The following is a 19941-nucleotide window of genomic DNA, read 5'->3' as shown; positions in this document are numbered from 1 at the left end:
ATTCTGACCATGGGTAAGTTCTCCGAAGGAGAAGTATTTCCAGGAGGGAAGAGGACGTGCTCTTCAGCTTGGTGGTAGTCAGACCTCAATTTCGGAATGCTCCCACTCTGCTTGCTTTGCTAATGAAGTTTTTCAGGAGGTCGTGGTCCATTTCTGCAAAGCCTTGAGTTTGTGTAACAACAGTTAAATGGTTTATGCAAAATCTGAAGCAAAATTCTTCCAAGTCCTAGGAACAAATTGAGGTCATTTGTAATATGAATGATTGATGATAGCAAAATAATTATCATTATTTTTCTGTTTCAAATCCGTCATTTAATTAGCAGAGAATATACCAGATTGTTCACATTACCAATCCCTTTTCCGATCAGTTTGATTAGATCACATATGATACCATGAAATTTGTTCATACAAACTATTCAATAAACCCCCTCCAAGAAAACAGGAGCAGCCACCCAAATCGACTCTAGAACTCCTTCACATTTACTGAGCTCATTAGAAAAAGTCATTAATAAGTGAAACCATCAACTTTCCCCACATACAACTACCAGAGCATCAGTAACTCCTTTCTTTTCCTCCCTGCACTGAATTCAGTAGTGGTCCTGTGAAAAACAGCAGATATCCTAGTCTTGCTGAAAATAAAATGTAACATTCAATGATGCTCACTGAACACAAGCTAGATGTTAGGATACACGTGTCTTTCATGGCAAACCTAGGAATTGCGTGTCCCTATCTAGGAACCGGGATTTGGGATTCCTAGATAGCAAAAATGGTTCTGGCCTTGCTGTAACAGGATGTTCAGATGTTCAGGTGAGGATAGGTATAAGCGATTAGGCCACACAACCATGATTTCACATAGCAAATTTTGCCCACTCAAACTCCTCACAACAGTGGCAATCCTTCCCTCCACGCACTGGGTCACTCCCCTTTAGCTGGTTCCTATGCAACAACTTGCTGTTGAAGGAAAAGTAATTACCTCCTGCAGCAAGCGGAGCTGGAGCCAGCGGCAAGGCAAGTCTAAATTGGCAGTATGATCCCTGATCTATAAACTCCTCAAGGGTTACAGTAAAAAGAGGTCTCTTAATCCATGCCAGTTTTATTCTATGGTAACTACACAAACATCGCAGCCAGGGCTTAATAGTAGCAAGAAATTTAGCAGAATACCTGTGCACTTCCTTTTGAAACCTTTTCCTTAGATGATTGAATTTTTCAGGTCTATTGCCCCTGTCAAGATGTACCTAAAGCTTTAACAGAGGCCAAGCAGCATAAAATATCCTTTAAAAAGAACTAAGGTAGCAACAATGCACAGAAGTAAATTGTATCTCTCATCGACAAGTGCTGGAAAAGCAAGAAAAGGAATGAGAATAGAAGAAGAAGAAATAAAAAAACATAGAAGAGAAATGTAGATCAAAGACACTGACACCTTAAGTTTCAGCAGACCTCTGAAATGCTACTGCCAGAACCTGGCTTGCTTTACAGTCAATGTGCAAACTTTTACATTAAATAAAATGAACAGCAGCTGCCTCTTCTGGTACTGATCTATGAAGAGGACCATAGATATCATAGAATTCTGATCACTAATTTTGCAGTTTCAAGAAATACTGGCTTTAAATTCTGTTATATAGAAGATGATAAATCTAAAATTAGCTACAGTGTATATTAGAAATATGCTTTAAAATAATTTGTAGCAGTGACTCTTTGTATTTTCTGAGGATAGGACAAAATATTTTCAAGCATTTTTTAATCCTAACAGATGCATATAGTAGCCAAGTCAGTCTTCAGTTAATTTGATATGTTAATGGCAGATGACACAGCACTGTAATCTTTCACTTGCAGTGTTCACATTTAATGACAAAAAAGTGAATTAATTCTATCTTTTCAAACTTCCAAAATATCAGACCTCTTTCATAATCCTTCTTTGGACAGTTTTCTACCGAAGTGCTGATACACTGCACATTGTTCTCAAACCAATTTTTACTACTATAGTAATGTAGTACGCTAAAAGATCCTGGCTTACTTCACAACTCCTTAGACAGGGATTATCCCATGTCTTTGGTAAAGAAGCCTTTGCTGTGCTTCTCTGAAGCAGTTCTGCTATATCCCTTTGAGCTGTGGATGCAGGGAGGGGGGCAACAATGCACTCCCGAGTTTGGCACATGCTGCGCCCAGGGCAGGTGAACCAATTAATCATCTGATGATCGTGTTAAAATAATACATGTTTTGAAAGAATACTAGGTATACAGAATAAAACACTGAATCATAGAAGGAAGAGGAGGACAACACATATTTAGTCATCTAGCCAATCCCTTTTATTGTGTTTCAGCCATTACAAATAGTACTTTGTCCAGGCTAGTTTTACTACTTCGCAATACACCTAAACGTACCTTTAACTGCTCTTTAACTACTTCACCTGACACAGGTCAACTAAAGGTACTTCTGCTTTGGAGACGTTCCAAACTGTTGAAAACCTTGTAAGGGGAGAAACTCCAGAGTAAACTTTTAGTGAAAACTTCTGCTGTTAGGAGAATCAAATCATTTGGTCCTGCCTTCCTGTCCAGTCTGCCCCGATCTGCTGGGCTTCTACCACCACAACGCATTGAAAGTACAATTCCTCTTTGCCTCAGCTGTTCATGCCTTCCCTTACTGATACCCCAGTTACAACTGCCTTGTAACTGGCAGCTGATAATCATCTTATCTACTAATCTGATGTTATCCCCTCTTTCGATTTACAAAACTCACTGACTTCGGCCTCCTCTTTGCAACTCCTACACAAGTTCATCTCATCTAGTACGCTGCCTCCATACAGAGCAGACTACTGCAACATTTTTAACTCCTTTTTGTTTCAGTCCCTTCTTTCTACTTGCTTCCTATAACTGGAACTGTTTATCAATCCATCATATTACACTTCTAGCCTCTCCTGCTTTAAAACATCACGCTACATTTCACAGCCAGGCAAAAGCAAAAAAACAAAGTATTTTTAAAAACGTTGTTACCAGCTACACATTTTGGCTCTCCTAATAGGTCATCTTCTCTGTTTGGCTGTATTAATTTCATTCTTATAAAGCAGAAGAAATCTTGAACAGAAGGATGAGGACTTCTCAACTAAGATGCTAGTTACAACAACGGCTACTAAGTCTAAAATACATACACAGACTTCTTGAATAATAAAATCCACCACATCATTATTCCCACAATCAGCATAGCACTAAGAAGTTGAGAAAAGGAAACCGTCTTTGAAAGTATTTGTCTGTTTACAAAAGAAGTGCTTGCAGTACTGCTGATGATAACAGGCTGAGTGCTAGCAAAACATTCGAGAGCCAAGGGCGGACCAGACGACAGGATATGCGGAAAGGAATAACAATAGGTAATTTGCTGCATGTTGGCACGATTCATTGTAAACAACATGGTGAAAATGGATTTTTGATATAAGCACAAGTGTAAATAGGGAGGGATTTTACAGGTAAATTCTCCAACTGCCGATAAAGGCGGTACCAGAATGACTGTAACAGACGCCGGCAGGCAAAATGATCAGGTGGAGAGCTCAGGAAGTGAACATGCAAAGCAAAATCCAAAGGCAGAGAAGTAAATGGCAGTGAGAAATTTGCATGCCATGCCATGCCATGCCGTGCCATGCCAGATGACAAGGCAGGAAGCAGATTAGGAATCCTGACTCACAGGTGCAAGCCAAAAGGCCAGGTAGAAAACACTAGTAGCTGCATTTTTTTTTTTAGCTTAAAAAAGGGAAAACAAACATCTGGAAAGCCAGAAAGCAAAATTGCAGTAATCATGCCTCATCAGTTAAATGTGGTTATGTTTATATTAAACAGTTTCATTTCTCAGAAAAGAACTGTTTCCCTGAAGAGAAGTTCTCCTTACCTGAGCTTCGTATTTGACAGCAGCAGAAAGAAGAGCAATGGCATTCTCTTCACAAATGCCTTGTTTGATAGTTTGCTGGCAAAGCTTTTTCAATCTGTTTTCTCTATAAAGTGTTGCCAAATCCAGCAGTCCTGTGAAAATTCATACAGCTTTAACTATCCCAGCGCAAAACATATATATTTCTTTTCAAATCAACCAGTTGCCCTATTGTTTTAAGCTGAATTAATCAAAGATTTCTTCTATTTTTTTCCCCTAGATGACGTGTGCATTTTTAAAGGTCCTCAAAAGACATATCAAAAAGGAAGCCTCTTATTACTATGCAAGCATTCTGTCTTCTTGTTCACTGTATTGTATCTCATTCAAGGGATAAATTAGTGACTTACATCCTCTTAAATTCATGTGGGAAACAGCTCCCTTTTCACTCATGATCAAATTGCCACAGCTGCCCAAACAGAAAAGTTTTAGTATGGCATTAGTGCCTTTTAAGGAAAAAACAGTTCTTAATATGAGAAACGATGAGTTCTTTTTGAACATTTTGCATCTTTGATCTTATTGCATCCCCACCACTTATTCTCCTTGGGCACATTTGCTGCTACTGCATCCTTTCTTCCTGACACCTGCCAAACTCAAGATTTAAGTGCTAATAAAACTAAAATTAACAAGCCCTGCTTTTCTCACCCTGTTATGATACACAAATCCTACTTTTCAGAAACAGCAACCTAGAGTTATTTCCATTTACGGCAAATACCTATTGCATCTTCAGGAGGGAGCCTAATGTTGTCTGTATACAGGTATTCCAGGAAGGCTCGGTAAACGGGATAAGAAAATTCACTCATTTCTATAATTTCATCATCATTATTCAGTATGGAACGAAAGTGTTCACACCTACAAAACATGAACAAAGACTGTATATCGTAAAGAGTTAAGTTTGAAAGATGAGCTGCAGCACGAAATAGGTAAAAAAGAAAAATCAGTCATAACAGACTAAATACACAACCATAAACTCTAGCTACATGATTTCTTGATTTCTTTAAGCCTTATAAGCCTTGTAAATATAATTCAGAATTTTATTTCTGTTATTAATATTTTATAGTAGGCTCCATTTCTACTAACAATAGCTTTAAGGACGGTCCATGTGCTTTTGATGTCATTTTCTTAAATGCTTTATACATTAACTATGGATTTTATTAACTGGCTTGTAACAGATAAAGTTTACAATTAAGTGAGTTAGACAATTCTCACACTTCAACCTGCTTTCTCCAACATGACCTAGTGAGGAGGGAAATTATTAGTATTTTAGGTAACATTTATTCCAGTGTCATAGTCCATTCACAAGTTACAGCGTTAGATTTAATCATTATACTCAGGGATTAAAATATTTAAAGTGAAGACACTCTCACGCAGATCTTTCGTCACCTTTTCCTTATAAGTCTGAATACTTTTGTGACAGACAAGATACAAACAAGGAAAAAGCACTGCCTTTGATAGCTGTACTCTCCAACTTACAGTTCACAGTAACTTACAACTCACTGTAAACATCCTGTAACATTTGAATTGTTTTCAAAATTTTTGCTGATGGAAATGAACATCGCCACCTCAGGTAACTTTTCCTATAGCAGCCACAATTTAATTGGACTTTTTTATACTACACTACTTACTTTCTAACTCTCCCACATCAGAATTTGCTTTTCTTTTACTAAAACTTTTATATAAAAGGTAGGTTGGTTTCCTTTTAATGACACTAGGACAAGTCTACATCGTAAAGACAGCATAACTTAGATGATACAAATGAAAAAATTATTCATTTTATCACTTAATTTACCTTTTTCACATTTGATTTTACTGGTTATTTAAATAATTTTTTTCTTAGCGTTTTATTTTTTAATAAAGTAAATAAACATCAAGTCAAATTAATAAAGAATTTAAAAGTCATTATCTAGCTTCTGCCACATCTTGTACCACATTCTGGCATCGGAAGAGGCAGACCAAACCCCATTGCTTTGTTTCCCTGAGCCTCATGTGCAGTGGTGGTGACCATGCTATCCATCCAGCTGTGGAATAGACTTTGGGAATGGTCTGTTGCCCCGACGGCACTACATGAAAGTAAAAAGTCAGAGAGAAAGTGGTACACATTGCTCCCTTAAAAATAAATAAGTAAATAAATAAAAATCAGTTGGTACTCATCCTTCAGCCTCCAAAGTACCTTAGAGTGACTCATCCTTTGGAGTGCCTCTCTCTTTCTCTCTCCCTCTTAGTAGAGACAGACCAGACACCTAATTTCAGCTGGCTAAATGTAGAGCAGACAAATCCCAGCCACATACCCATATGTATCTGTTTCTCTAGGCAGTATGTTGCTTGGCCAGCCTCTCACTGTGCTGGGCATTGCCCTGCCATTTCACCACCATCACAAGATAATAACCCCAACAATATGATCTAGTTCAACAGTAGGCATAGAACAAGATGGAAAAAAGTCTTCATAAATGGTAAAGAAATGACTGGAGAATGAAAAGGAACTTTTACCAGCATTGCATTCATGACAACGCTCTGGAACAGGCTGAATGCTGCAAAATACCACGTTAAATACACTATCCTCTGGTCCAGTTGCATTATGAGACTATAAGGCTTAAAGAAAATACTAATTCTACAGACTGTGTCTGATGCTTTATTATTCCCGCACATTATTTTGATAATGCCATACATTTAAATCCATTTTAGAATTAGACATATTTCCTTCCCAGAATGCCGTATAATCAGAAAAAAGTAGAGCGAGAAAAAAGAAATAAGGAGAAATTCCATATAGTCTGATTATCAGGAAAAAGAACCTCAGAAACATTTGGGGATACACAAGATTTGAAGTGATATCTGCTGAAGGACATGTGGCATTCCAAACAAAGAAGATGGACTATAGGCACAAGTGTAATGTACAAGTAATGAAACCAGTAAAGGGAAGAAAACAGTAATACAAGTAATTGGAGGAGTAAGAGGAGAGCAGAAAAGACCAAAAAAAGGGCAGGCAAGAATTAACATGGAACTTTAATTTTGCACAGTAATATACAAGAAATCACTAACAGGACTCAGGAGCAAAAGTAGGAAGACAAAAGTGGTGATAAGCAGGATGAGACAGCCAAGCATTTTGAGAAGGAAAATAGCAAAGCGAAAAGAACTATTGCAACAATGAATGAGGAGGACGGAGCAGAAGCAGTTAGCAAGACAGAAGAGATCTAAAGCAGTGTCTCTAGAATATCCTAGCAGAAACTGCATCTAATCTCTGCAGGTTAATAACAATGATGTGATTACTCTGTAGAGATCTGCATATGTCAAATCTCACTGTAAAGTGGTGTTAACTTGCAAAAAACTGTAAAAACAAAAAGAGAAGCCAGCTTAAAAATCAAATTCACCGATAAGGATGTTTAAAAGAAGTAGGATAAGAAATCTGACAAAAAAGGATAAAAAAGATAATCTGAAGAGCATGTACAGAAGTTGCTGAAACAACTGAAGGGTCCTGTGGAAGGAAAGAAAGAAAGGCAAGAATAAACACAAAACCCTCAAATCATCCCAGTGGAGGAAGCCAAGCATGTAAAGGAGAAAAACCAATCCAAACTACAGGGAAGGCAGCAGAAAGAAGTGAGCCTTTTCCTCAGCAGGAAAAGGTTATTAGAAATCAGGGTCAAGGCCGTTTAGGTGGCACAAAGGAGGATACAGGTCAGATGGAGGAAAGTGATGAAAAGGCTGGTAGTAAGCAGCATGCTTGGTAATTCCAAGCAGTGAGGAAAGGAGGAAAAGAGAGTAACAATGAAGAATAGGAGGTGAATCCCATGGCTGAGGGAAAAGGGAATTTGTAAGAATAAGGCAAGAATTTTGAGCAGTAATTATTCAGCACAGTGGACTACACTATACAGTTTAGTTTATATTAAACTATACAGTTTTTGCCTTACCTAATTTTGAGAAGAACTTTATGAACATGAATGTATTTTCCATCCACTAGAAACTTCAGGTCTGCAGTTTCAGGGTTGTCAAATTCCTTCTTTAGTGACTGGGATACTGTTAAATGGTCATCAGGCTCTAGAATAAAAAGGGGAATTAATAGTAAGTAATACAAGTATCTCTCATGATAACATCCTAGGTATCTGTCAGCAATTAACACTCTTAATAAATATGACATCTCTTTAAGGCTAGTAAAAAAACCCAGCAGACTATGTGCTCAGTATGAACCCCCAGAAAAGCATATAAAGGGCAGCTTTCTTCAGTCCTTACTAGTTTCCTACTCCAAACAAATAACCCTATTAAAAAAAAAAAGTCCCACTCCTCTAACTCATCTATATAAGGCCAGAAAAAAAAGAATTAACATAGTCTCAGAAGTTTAATGCTGCATCTGATAGCAAATGCTGTCAGTCATTACTGGGTAAATTATTCTAAATGAAAAGTGTTAGTTACTGTAAGATACCCAAAAGGTCAATAAAAAAAATCACCATTTTCTAGAATAGAAAGATAATATCTCCCATGAGGAGATATTATCTTACAGCAGAAATAAAGCTATTACATAAGCAACATATTGGTTGCAGTGAAACTGCCCAGGACTGTATCCCTCAAGGTGAATACCAACAGTTACAAGTCTATTCAGAAAGTGTTTTCCCTAGACTTATGGTGTTAGAAGCACTCTTTGTGCCAATGTCTGCGTATTCCTGTTTGTGTCATATTTACGTACAGCCCACTGTGCATGTGACAATTGCATTAAAGTTACCAGACAGCCTTGAAAAGGCATCCATTGTCTGCATACAAATTTTTAGCTCCTGAACTGTTTCCAAATCTCCATCATCTGGTAGCCTCAGAGAACTATCTTCTTTAATACTACTAAAAAATTAACCCCCCCAAACCCCATTCTTAACCCAGAAAACATTTTGTCTTCTTACCATATAAATACACATTATTGGTTTATACAAATTTTGTGGGTCAGTAATAAGCTGTTCTCTACAGAAAATTACATAAATGCTAGGTCCTGGCAACTACCAAGCTAGAAATAATAGTATTCTGCTGGAAATGGAAAGACCTTCCCACAAGCTCTAGAAAAAACTAAACACACACAGTTTGATACTGTTACACCTTGTTTAGCACAGTTATTTTCCATTTCATTTAGAGGGTGTCACTTATGTTCTGGTATACCCAATTAGGGCAATAATTATCGAAGTGCATCGGATTACAGGTAAAAGGATCGGGAGGGAGGAAAGCCAATGTAATGATAATAAAAAATCCTTCTGAAATAATGGTACTGTAAAATACTTTGTTAGTTCTTATTTTGTACGATGTGGTTTATTTATTCAGACCTCTGCTATCTGAATAAATATAGTGATTTTAACAACCAATGCAAAGCTGAAGCTCTGCTGTAATAGTTCAAAGGATCCTGCACTATCCTGTTGTGAAGCATATCTCTCTTCAAAGCTAACTGGCAATACAGATGTCCATCAATATGCATCTCCAGATGACTTCTACAGCTAGCAAAGGTAAGCTGAATATAGTGGGGTTCAGTTAGGAAATTCTTAAGAGGGGAAAATAGGTGCTTTTATTTGTTACAGCAGTGAAGGGGTAACCAGAGGAAGGAAGTGAAGAGGCAGTTCACACTGACAAGGCACAAAGCCAAGAAAACTCCTTAGCAGTCAGTGCTAAAAATTGCAACAGAAATGTTAGAACTGCCACGAACGGAGAGTGCAGGGTAATGCCTGGGTGTGGAAGCACCAGATTACAAGAGACGGGAAAGGGCTGTAAGCGTGGCAGCTGTCCATGGCACCTAGTTCAGCAGATGTTAAGATCCTAGGATGCAGCTGCCTGATGATTCTCAGCACACTTAGATCAGGAGACAAACAGCAGTGAGTCAGTCCTGATGATTCACCAAGGTGGGACACGATGGAGAAACTAGTCGCTCTCAGCTCCTAGAGTGTGCAAAAAGGCACATCTGAAACGAGCACATGGTCATCTAATTAAAAGGAATCCAGGAGACATGATGAGGGTCTGGTAGCCAGCATCCTTTACCCTGTGTCATCACAGGGAACCCTGCTCAGACCACCTGAATACACATTTTAGTGCTGGGACGCTGCACAGACCACGCGGCACATATGAGAATGTGGGTTTGAAAGTGCACCGGAAAATAGTTCTGCTTAAAAATAAAATAACCTTTTCCTCCTGTAAGGTTTCACCTTGTGCTTCGGTACAATGTTGCAACACTGTACCAATATTATTTCCAAAAGGACCAAGATGTCAAGGTCAAAAAATAAAAATAAAAGGAGCTGCTACAGTCAAAAATGACTCCCAAGGTGTGAAGCAGTGCAAGGAGGCTGGGTGTATTGTTCATGGTGACGATGAAGGTGGTGATAAAAGATATGTTGGGAAATAGTTACGAATGTAGTCATAACCACGTTGTGTTAAAGAGAGTGAATATCTATGAGTATTAATGAGCAATATGCTTATTAATAAATGGGTTACTTGGAAGTCTTCAGCATAAAGGTGTTAATTACATGAATGATCATACATAATCCCACTCAGGACTCTCTTAGCTGACCTAAAACAGCATTTCTGACCTAAACCAGCATTTGTAAAAGAAGGTAAGAAAAGGTGAATTTGCAGAAAGGAGCACTGAAAAACTGTAACAGACAGTTTCAGTCTCACTCAAGCAGTTGTCTTCTCCATGAGGAACGAAATAAGGAAAGAGGCAGTTTTTGCTTCTTGCTTTCCTCCACTCTCTGAAAAATTCCTCAATACTTTGCACTAAACTGAGAAGAAAAGGCAAGAGAAAAAGTGGAGGGGACATTCTGATAGCATGAAATAATATTTTAACTGAGCAAGAAGAAACGGAAGCTTAAAAGCCCCAGAACCCTGCTCATGTACATAAGAAGACACATATAACTGAATTCATGATTAAGCTACGTATACTAATAATGTCCCATTTCCTTCATAAAATAACCAGTTCTCACGGAAGAAAAATCAGAACAGATACTTTTATGTAGAACTCACAACTGACAAACACATATTTACATGGAATGAAACACCCCATTGCCTGGGATTTTAGTGCAGTAACACAATTTACATCTAATTAGTAGTAGGCAAACATTAAGAATATTAAGAATTTCCACAGTAATTAAGCATATATCTTACAGCTCTAAACAAGCCACCCTAGAAAGCACAACTGAGAGCAAATGGGGGTCTTTGGACCGTGCCATAAAACATGAATTTCCGCAAAGCGGTTTCCTGAGAATAGGATTCTCCATTTAATCCCCTAGTCTCTCAAAGCTGAAATATGAGTACTATTAACATAATTTCCTTACCTTGGCATCCAGAAGGCACTAAGGGAGCAAAGAGTGTTCTACAATTGTCAGGCAAAAGCATACAGCAATACAAAAGCAATTACAAAGGCAGTACAGAAGTGGAATGGAAGCATGATGGACTCAATACAGTTCAAATTACAAATTAACAAGTTGCTGCATTCCAGCTTTTAGCTTAAGCTCCCAGATGACACCTACAGACAACCCCAAGAGTCTCATCTTTGATTAGGTCAGCAAAACCAGTAACTTTATTAGCAACCAATGTGGGATTGAATTTGTAGCTGAAGAATGAACTCTCTGTTAAACAATGCTATGTGCTTAACTCTTTCTAGTTAAGGCCAGCAAGACAGACCTTAATGTTAATCAAATATCTGAGATCCAGTAACTTGTTTCTTCAGAAGCCCAGGTCACGATCACTTGTGATAAGACTTTAAGTGCCTGTGGCCAATTCTGAACATGGGAATTTGGCTCCCTCGTTCTTAGTAGTCTACTTAAGGACATCAAAGAAAGCTTCAGGGTTCCTAAATGTTCTGCATGGCTCCCTCAAGTCTCCAAATTCAAACTCAGCTTCTCCACCCATGGCCATTGTACAGTAACATGCAGTGGTTACACAAAAAAAAAACCTCCCCAAACCTAAGGCATTTCCCCACAGAAATAAGCCACATCAACAAAACAGACAGTCATTTAGCACTGCCATCAGGCCTTAGCAATTTTTTACAATGCCATATTACCATTTACACATTCGTAATATATGATTACGATTATGCTTCCCAGTATAGATTTTTGCAAGAAACTAAGTTTAGGCTTCAAATACATGCAATTGTCTTATGCACTAATGATTCTATTTAGAAGATGTCAAAACAAAAAATATTTAGGCTCACCTACTGACAGAAGGCGCCACATAACAGCAGGGGTAGCAAAGCAAGCAAACACATCATCAGTGCAGGCAAAGTGAGTGAGGTGGGGAAGGATCACTGACTGCCCACGGCATTGGCCCCACATGTACACCTGGCCGCTCTGGGTCTTGGCAGCCGACGTGTGAGCAGAGTGGCAGGCTGCAATCTCTATAACTCTGAATTTATAAGCAAACAAAGAAAAAACGCAAGTCACTCTTGTAAGAACAAAATGCAGTGAAGCAGCTCACTATCTCCTGTCTTTCTCTGGTGCAAAACATATTTGTAAGCATGCGTGTACTTCCAATTGCAAGAATGTTTTCCTATCATACGTAGCAAAATTAAAAGGGCTATCAATGTTTCTTCAAATAGTGTGCACTCAGAAAGTTTCTCAGTGAAAAACTTCATCTTGGGAGTGAGGAGACACTGTTGCAGCAGAGAAGTATATCTGCTGCAGCACATGCTCTACTGACCACCTCAGCTCCCTCAAAGCAAGCTATGATGAGTTTCAAGTCTCTGAATGTCATCAGTGGTGCTCAGCAGTGAGGTGAGTGGCTGTATTAAGCTGTAGAGAAGGGGTGCTTGGAGAAGATGAAGAAAGAAATGAGGAAGTGTTTAAAAAAATAAAAAAAAACAAACAAAAAACCTTTTTCCTGCTTGCTTGTTGGCAACAGTTATAAACCAACAATTTAAACATACTTCTTTTAATTAAAATACTGAAGTGTCATCACTCATACAATTATTATTACCTACGTTTAACAGACTTTCATTTTGAAAACTAAAAATTAGAACCAAACAGCACTAAAAGCTGTTTCTAAGTGCATTTTAGCTGTGTTAGGCTGTCTCATTAATCCTAAAGTTGATTTAGGATTTCAAAACTCCCACTGTTACAACATTGCACAATCCACTGTTTTGCAGTCTGAACTGCTGCTTGTTTACTTGTTTTCCCAGCTGCCTGGGGAAAATAGCTGGGAAACAACTTGTTTAAAGCTGTATGTACAAATCTTGCAGGCTTTAGTGAGGTAATACTCTCATTGACACCAGGAATGCATATTCTGGCCAACAAAAAGGAAAGGCAGCATACAACATTAAAATTTGTATTAAAATGTGGTAACATTTTAACTGCAGCCAAAGTGTCTGGAAAAAGTTCAGTTACATTTTAAGCAAAAGCACAAACACACATAACGAAATACCAACATTCGAAAACAGGCCATGGCTCATCACCAGAGAGGAGTTGCCTCTTCCTTACAATAATGTACACAGACAAAAGTTTAACATCCCTCTTTTCTTATTTTTCACAACAGGAGGCCAAAATCAAGACCTCAGTGGTAAGGAAGAGATTCAAATTTCTGGCTACATATATATATGGCTTTACATTAGCAATAGAAATAACTGCCCCACTACCCATCAAGGACTTACAGGAAAATATTTAACTTGTAAAAATCTAAGCTTAATTTTCAGGCAACAGCTTCTCCCTTTCTCTTTATCCTGGGTTATGAGCTGGATTTAATAGCAGAAATAACACAAATTGCAGATGTCCACTCTTCACTTTTTGTGTGTGTACTTCTTGTCAAAAGTAGCATATTAAAATACAATTTATATTCAGAGACAATAAACCTTTTATTGTTGACTTCAAACAATGAAACTACACCACTGAAGAGAAACTGCAATTAAGGCCTATAAAGTTCAGTGTGAGCCAAAGCAGAAAATAGCACATTCGGGCTACCCAGAGCATTCAGTTTCTCTTTCACAAGAACGGTTATGGGGCAGATGCAAGCACTTTCAGTGAAAATTCTGTTCACATTTAGCAGAAGAACCATTGCAAAAAATTATAGGCTATTTCCTCCAAAAAACAGATTAAAAATGCCATAATTTTCTGTAGCTCTTCTGAGAGTATGCCAACTAATGTCTGACTGCTAGACTGTAAGTATTACCTGTCCTTATCCACGATAACTGTTGTAGGGTAAGACTGGTTACTTTTATTCCCAGTACCTAACTGGCCATATGAATTGGCTCCCCAGGCATAAATCTGGCCTTCATCTGTTAGCACTAATGTATGTGCATAGCCACAGGCAACCTATAAGGAATAATAATAATAAAAAAAAAAATCTCATTTTTATGTAAGAGAAAGTTAATACAGACAGATATATGTTACTCTATGCATTAATGTTATTGATTCCATACCAGTGTAAAAAATTACAAAACTTACAAATACAGATAAGTTTATTAAACAGGCAAGCAAAGTAGGTGAGGTGAGGGAAGCACTCGACCCCTTGACAAAACTGGCGGTATAAAAACTTCTTCACCGAAAGGGCAGTCAGGCACTGGAACAGGCTGCCCAGGGAAGTGGTTGAGTCCCCATCCCTGGAGGTATTTAAAAGACGGGTAGACGTGGTGCTTAGGGACATGGTTTAGTGGTGGACTTGGCAGTACTAGGTTAACGGTTGGACTCGATGATCTTAAGGGTCTTTTCCAACCTTAACGATTCTATGATTCTATAACTTACACCACTGGAGGGAAACTCTCCACAGCTGGCCCTGAGGACCACCAGTGCCCACACAAGGTAAGCAACAGGAGCAGCCAGCCAGGAAAGAGAGGGAAGAGATGACACTCTCCAACTTGATGGCAGCACACAACTGTGTCAGCTCACATCCTCATGTGGAAACCCACTCGGTCCTGCTGAGCTGCCTCCTCAGGTACCCTGCGTAAGGTTGCTTCAATATCCACTCCACAATCTATATGTGCAGCACATGCCCCACATACAGATACACAGTGGCAAAATTACCAGCAACAGTCTTGCTCTGCATGAGTTAATGTAGCCGGTCATAGCTAGATGGCTATCAATAACCAATGTACCTTGTGCGAAACTCTCTCACGTATCTTTATATAATCTGCAAAGCACATATACCATAAGTACATGTAGTCCACTGACATCCATGAAGCAAGTGATGTGGTTTAAATGAAACAAATCCTTAAGTTATTTACTGATTGGAGGTCTATGAAGTGGATGGAAATAGGGTCTAGAGTCAAACTTACTGGAGCACTCATACTCTCTAAACAGGAGAATAAATACAGGGGAAAATAATAACAGCTTTATTACATTATTCTCCAACAGCAGTTGTTACCAGCAAAGCTACTGTCTACATCCTAGGAACTGAATGTAAAACTATGTAATTAAATTAGTTTATTTTTAAAGATTTTAAAAAATCCATAACTTCCCACAGTAAATGTAATAAATAGGATCCAAAGTTCAAAACACTCTTGTAAATTTTCACTAGGTTACAAAAGCAATGTTTTCTAGCAGAACGTGTCATTTTCCTGACAGTATCCCCTATTTTGGATAAATCAATTAAAAACTTTCAGTATCAGTTCTGCAGTTACTTTAAATATTTCTTATCAGTCAAAAGAAGTTATCAGTTTGCTAGTTACACCGATGGCAGCCCAATTATTTGGTAAAGTGTAATAACCACCCAAGATCAAGACCAACCATGGAATCACACCGGCTGTTGACCAAAAGCAGTCGGAGACAATTTGTTCAGACTCCAAACACCAGTTAGTCACTGTGGCTGGACTGCAATTCTAAAAGTGACATTCAGTCTGCCAGAAAGACAAAATGCTAAACTGCAGCATTTTCCCAGAAAAGAAGACAGGGGTTAATGAAGAATGGGATAGCCTAAGAAGACTTTCTTATTTACTAAAATAACAGAATTTTCTTTTTAATTAAGTTTCCCAGGAAAAAAATGACCAAACGTTTCTAATGCCCTAGTCCTCTTTAAGCACAATCCTGACCTCACTGAAGTCAATGGCAAAATTCCCACAGGGTCACAGTTTCTCCCCTACAGACAGAGGTCCATTTTAAGATACATGTTTTTATTCTGATAAATGCCACTTTAAGCAAAGAGATAAATGTGGAATATGCCTTAGCCTATTTCCAGCTGTTCATAAAGGGTTTGACATGGAGCATCACACACATACCCGCTGTACGCGAATGCCTTGCAAAGCTGCGATTCGGCATGGTGTTGGCTGATTGCCGCTGCTGCCCAGTCCGAGCTGGCCATTACCATTGTAACCCCAGACATAGACCTTAAAACCAGAGACAGGGATTTTAACTGTTTGCTACTATCTACTTCTTTTGAAAGCAATATAACTATTTCAGAGTTACAATAATAATTTTCTTCAATATTTCCCGTCCCCACGCCTTAGGATCTGTACTTTATATGTAGATACACACAAACACACACACATTATACATACCTATATAAACATACATACATACACACACACGTGTATGTTTTTCTGTACCAGAAATTTTGCATGCTGCTTCTGTTTAAAATACCAGCTGCATGCTTATCTAAAATTCTAAACCTCCATATTCATGTTGCTCTTTAAGAGTTAGATTATGTAAGACTACAATATTTTAATATTAAGAGTAGAAAATAAGTGATTCATATGGCTGTTTCCCAGCACAGAGCAAATTCAGCATGAATACTTTCCTTTTTGAAAAAGCAAATTTCTCATTCAAAAATCCTCCAACAGAAAAGAAAACACACTAAAACAAGTATAAACTGGAAGCTATGCACAACAGTTTGAGTAGGCTGTTAACAGCTTTACGCTGAACATAAGAAAAAGGGAAACTACTGAGCTCTGATAATTTCAGCGACATATGTTCTACTGCAAACAGTCAAGAGCTACTTAGGTGTAAACTGAAATGCTTGGAGCGATGGAGCTAGAGAGGATGTAGGCTGCCCCAAATCTTCAGCTCATATGAACTAAAACAACAAGAACACTACAACCTCTTTGTATCTTTGCAATGAGGATAAAAAAAATGAGAGGTATTCAAGGGGTACTGCAGTAAAACAAATATATGCAATGTATTTTTATTTTATCTGTTTTCTCTTGAGAACAAGTGTGCATATATGAGCGCTGAAATTTAAAACAGCATTCACTGATTACTCTCACATTCTTGATACTTAAGACTCTAGTACAGACAATAATTTATTTTTCTATGAATGTTAAAGACAGCAGTGGGATAATGTATTAGTCAGCACTTTCATTTTTGCTAGAATATACTAGCTTTAAAAATCAGTAGATCAGTGATACAAACTTAGTTATTTTTACATAGAGAAAATGAAGCTAGCATGAAATGCTAAGTATACATATATAGATTTCATATGATTTAATTCCAAAATTTGTAAAAATCTCATGACCTTCACAATGCTATTTTTACTTCAGAACTCTATTTTCAAGTACATTTGAAATGTGATACTTGAATTCCTTCAATTCAAAGCCAACTTCAATAGCTGATACAAAGTAATAGCTAAATTTTATGAGTAATCTCATAAATCAAAAAGCCATAAACCAAATGTTAGTGAACAATTTTCCCTGTTTCACTCTACCTCCTTTCTAAAGAGGAAACCATAAATCAGCATGGATAGGAATATGTGCTTAAGTATGTCAGAATGTGCAGGATAATTTACAACAAAGTTTTTTATACGCAGTATAAGCAGGTAGATTTGAGGGAGTCTGGAAAGGTATACTTATTTTCTGAGTAGTAGCTCATTACTGACAGGTTTGAAATTATCTACATCCCATCCTATTACACAAAATAAGTCAGAAAATTCACTTAAAGTTTCTTACCTCTCCATTTTCCACCACAGCCATAGAGCACATCTGTCCACAAGCTATATTAACTACTATTTTATTTTGTAGGCAGCTGGTAACTCTTCGAGGAATTGGCTGATTAGCTGTTGAACCAGATCCAACTTGGCCTGAGTTATTATAACCCCACGTGTATACCTGTTGTAAGAGAATTGTCATAAAAGAAGGCTATATAACATACAGTTCAAAGTACATATTCAAGAGAGAAAAAAGTTATACGCATAAAAAATTACATTTTGAGTTCAAGTGGATGTATTCTTTTAAAGATCTAGGCAGATACATAGGTTTACAATTTAATTGTTTCTATCAAAAATATGCCACTCATAATATTTATATCTTCCATTCTTTTATGTTCCTCCAATCAAAGGTAAGAGGCAACATGACAGTTGCCTTAATGCTGGAAGAATTCATTGCTAGTTTTCCAGAACTCAGAGTAGAATGGCTAACTGGACACAAATGGCACCTCAAAGTAAATGACAGAAAACTTTTTATTTCGGTGGGTAGAACTCCTTACATGAACATGATTTACATTAATGTCAGCTTTAACACCATTAAGCATTTACAGTAGAGGATAGCATAGGAAGGAACTGCCTGCCCTCTACAAAGAAATTGTAATTTCTTATTATAAGCAGATGTGGCACAAAAATCAGTGTTCTGCATGCACTTCAAAGCAGCTAGACCCTACCAGGTTTTCCATTTTTATCAAATATTTGTGTTGCATCAGCACTGTGAGGATAGCAAGAAGCAAGGTCTAATGCTCTAGGTGCAGAATGTTTTCTTGTTTCTCACAGATGTGAATTTCATTAAGAGAAAAGGGAGTTTTATTCCAGCTATTCTCACCTCTCCATCAGACGTTAACACCATAGAATGATGAGAGCCACAGGCAACTTCAATGACTTTCTTGTTCACCAAGTTAGTAGAGACTTGACAGGGAACGAAACCATGGTTTGTTGTACCATTGCCCAACTGACTATAAGCATTATGACCCCATGTATACACTTCTCCTTCTATAATAAAAATGTAAAAAGCTGTTTTAAAATCTTTATTTTTCCAATGAGCACACAACATAAAATTACAAACTGAAAAGTCAAATTCAATAACAATATACATATTTAAGTGTGTATATATATATATATGCCCTTTGGGGCTCTTAAGCCTACGGACATACCAATGCTACCTTCACATAGTGTTGACCACAAATCCAAAAGGATAGCATAACCATAATCTTAAAGGAAATCATACAGCTAAAAGAAAGGAGATAGTGCAATACAGAAAAGAAAAGGATGAAATGACAGCCAGGAGTCCCCATTTCAATTTCTTCGTTACCGACAATCAATCAAAATTTCTTGTCTGTGCCTTGGCACTGTTTCCCACTTCGGGAAATTCAAATAACAAGCTTTCATTCCTTTATAATATAGATGAAGATGCTTGTAAGAAAAACTTATTATTACTTATTAATAAACATACTATTATTTTCTTATTATTTAAACATGCTATTCATGTCCTGTATTTTGAGAAACATGCTAGTAGAATTAAGAATGCGAGAAATGTCTGACTGGGTTAGACCAATGTTCCACCTAGTGCAAAATTCTGTCTCCAACTGGTAATAGAAAAAAAGCTGCTGTTTAAAGGAAAAATGAGCCTGGTCACTTTTTGCAGTTCCCAAGCATTTACAATCACTGGAGTACAGATATTATCAGGTACTTCTGATTCTCTTTAATGTACATATATTGGCCCGTTATCCATGGAGCTAACACCTTTCTGTACTCACTTTCTTCCATCTGCTTTAAATAGAATGTCCTCTAGTTATGGTAGTGCAGGCCTTGTCTATCATCATCGTTTCTAAACCTAAATTACACTCTTACTGCAGGAGAGCTAGGTTTGACATACAACTCCATCAGATTTCTAAAGAGATCACCGAACTCCTTATCCCTAAGAAGGGTTCCCTCAGAACTACAAAGGCAACATGCGCTACACTAAACCAATATTTCTCTACAATAACACGTTAAATCTAGTGACTTTATCCTGTCAAAAGCAAACAACCTTCTCTTCCTTTCACCAACATGAGAATACAAATTTCAGTAAACAAGTGAAACAGCCACATAGAAACATGCAACATAAACTGGAAACGACAGTAATTAACACAAGAATTGTGAAATACATAAGGGCTGTCTGAAAGGTAGGTTAAAAGAGGCTGTGCTGAATGG

At 37.7% G+C, this 19941-nt stretch overlaps 1 protein-coding gene across 1 annotated transcript in view; it reads right to left on the bottom strand.

Moving 5' to 3' along the window:
* The window catches only part of RCBTB2 (RCC1 and BTB domain containing protein 2), a 34119-nt gene continuing 14178 nt past the window's right edge, over positions 1-19941 (bottom strand). Inside the window, exons 5-13 of the mRNA XM_082305145.1 lie at positions 18575-18741; positions 17714-17872; positions 16052-16159; positions 14011-14153; positions 12065-12255; positions 7809-7935; positions 4622-4758; positions 3874-4004; positions 1-226 (exon numbers count right to left, since the gene is read on the bottom strand). Of these exons, the coding sequence (XP_082161271.1) occupies positions 86-226; positions 3874-4004; positions 4622-4758; positions 7809-7935; positions 12065-12255; positions 14011-14153; positions 16052-16159; positions 17714-17872; positions 18575-18741 (1304 nt within the window). The 3' untranslated portion in view covers positions 1-85. The remainder of the gene's footprint in view (positions 227-3873; positions 4005-4621; positions 4759-7808; positions 7936-12064; positions 12256-14010; positions 14154-16051; positions 16160-17713; positions 17873-18574; positions 18742-19941) is intronic.

Source organism: Platalea leucorodia, assembly GCF_965183815.1.
Source record: "Platalea leucorodia genome assembly, chromosome: 2".
In the NCBI taxonomy this organism is placed as follows: Eukaryota; Metazoa; Chordata; class Aves; order Pelecaniformes; family Threskiornithidae; genus Platalea; species Platalea leucorodia.
This window is presented reverse-complemented; position numbering and strand designations above follow the sequence as displayed.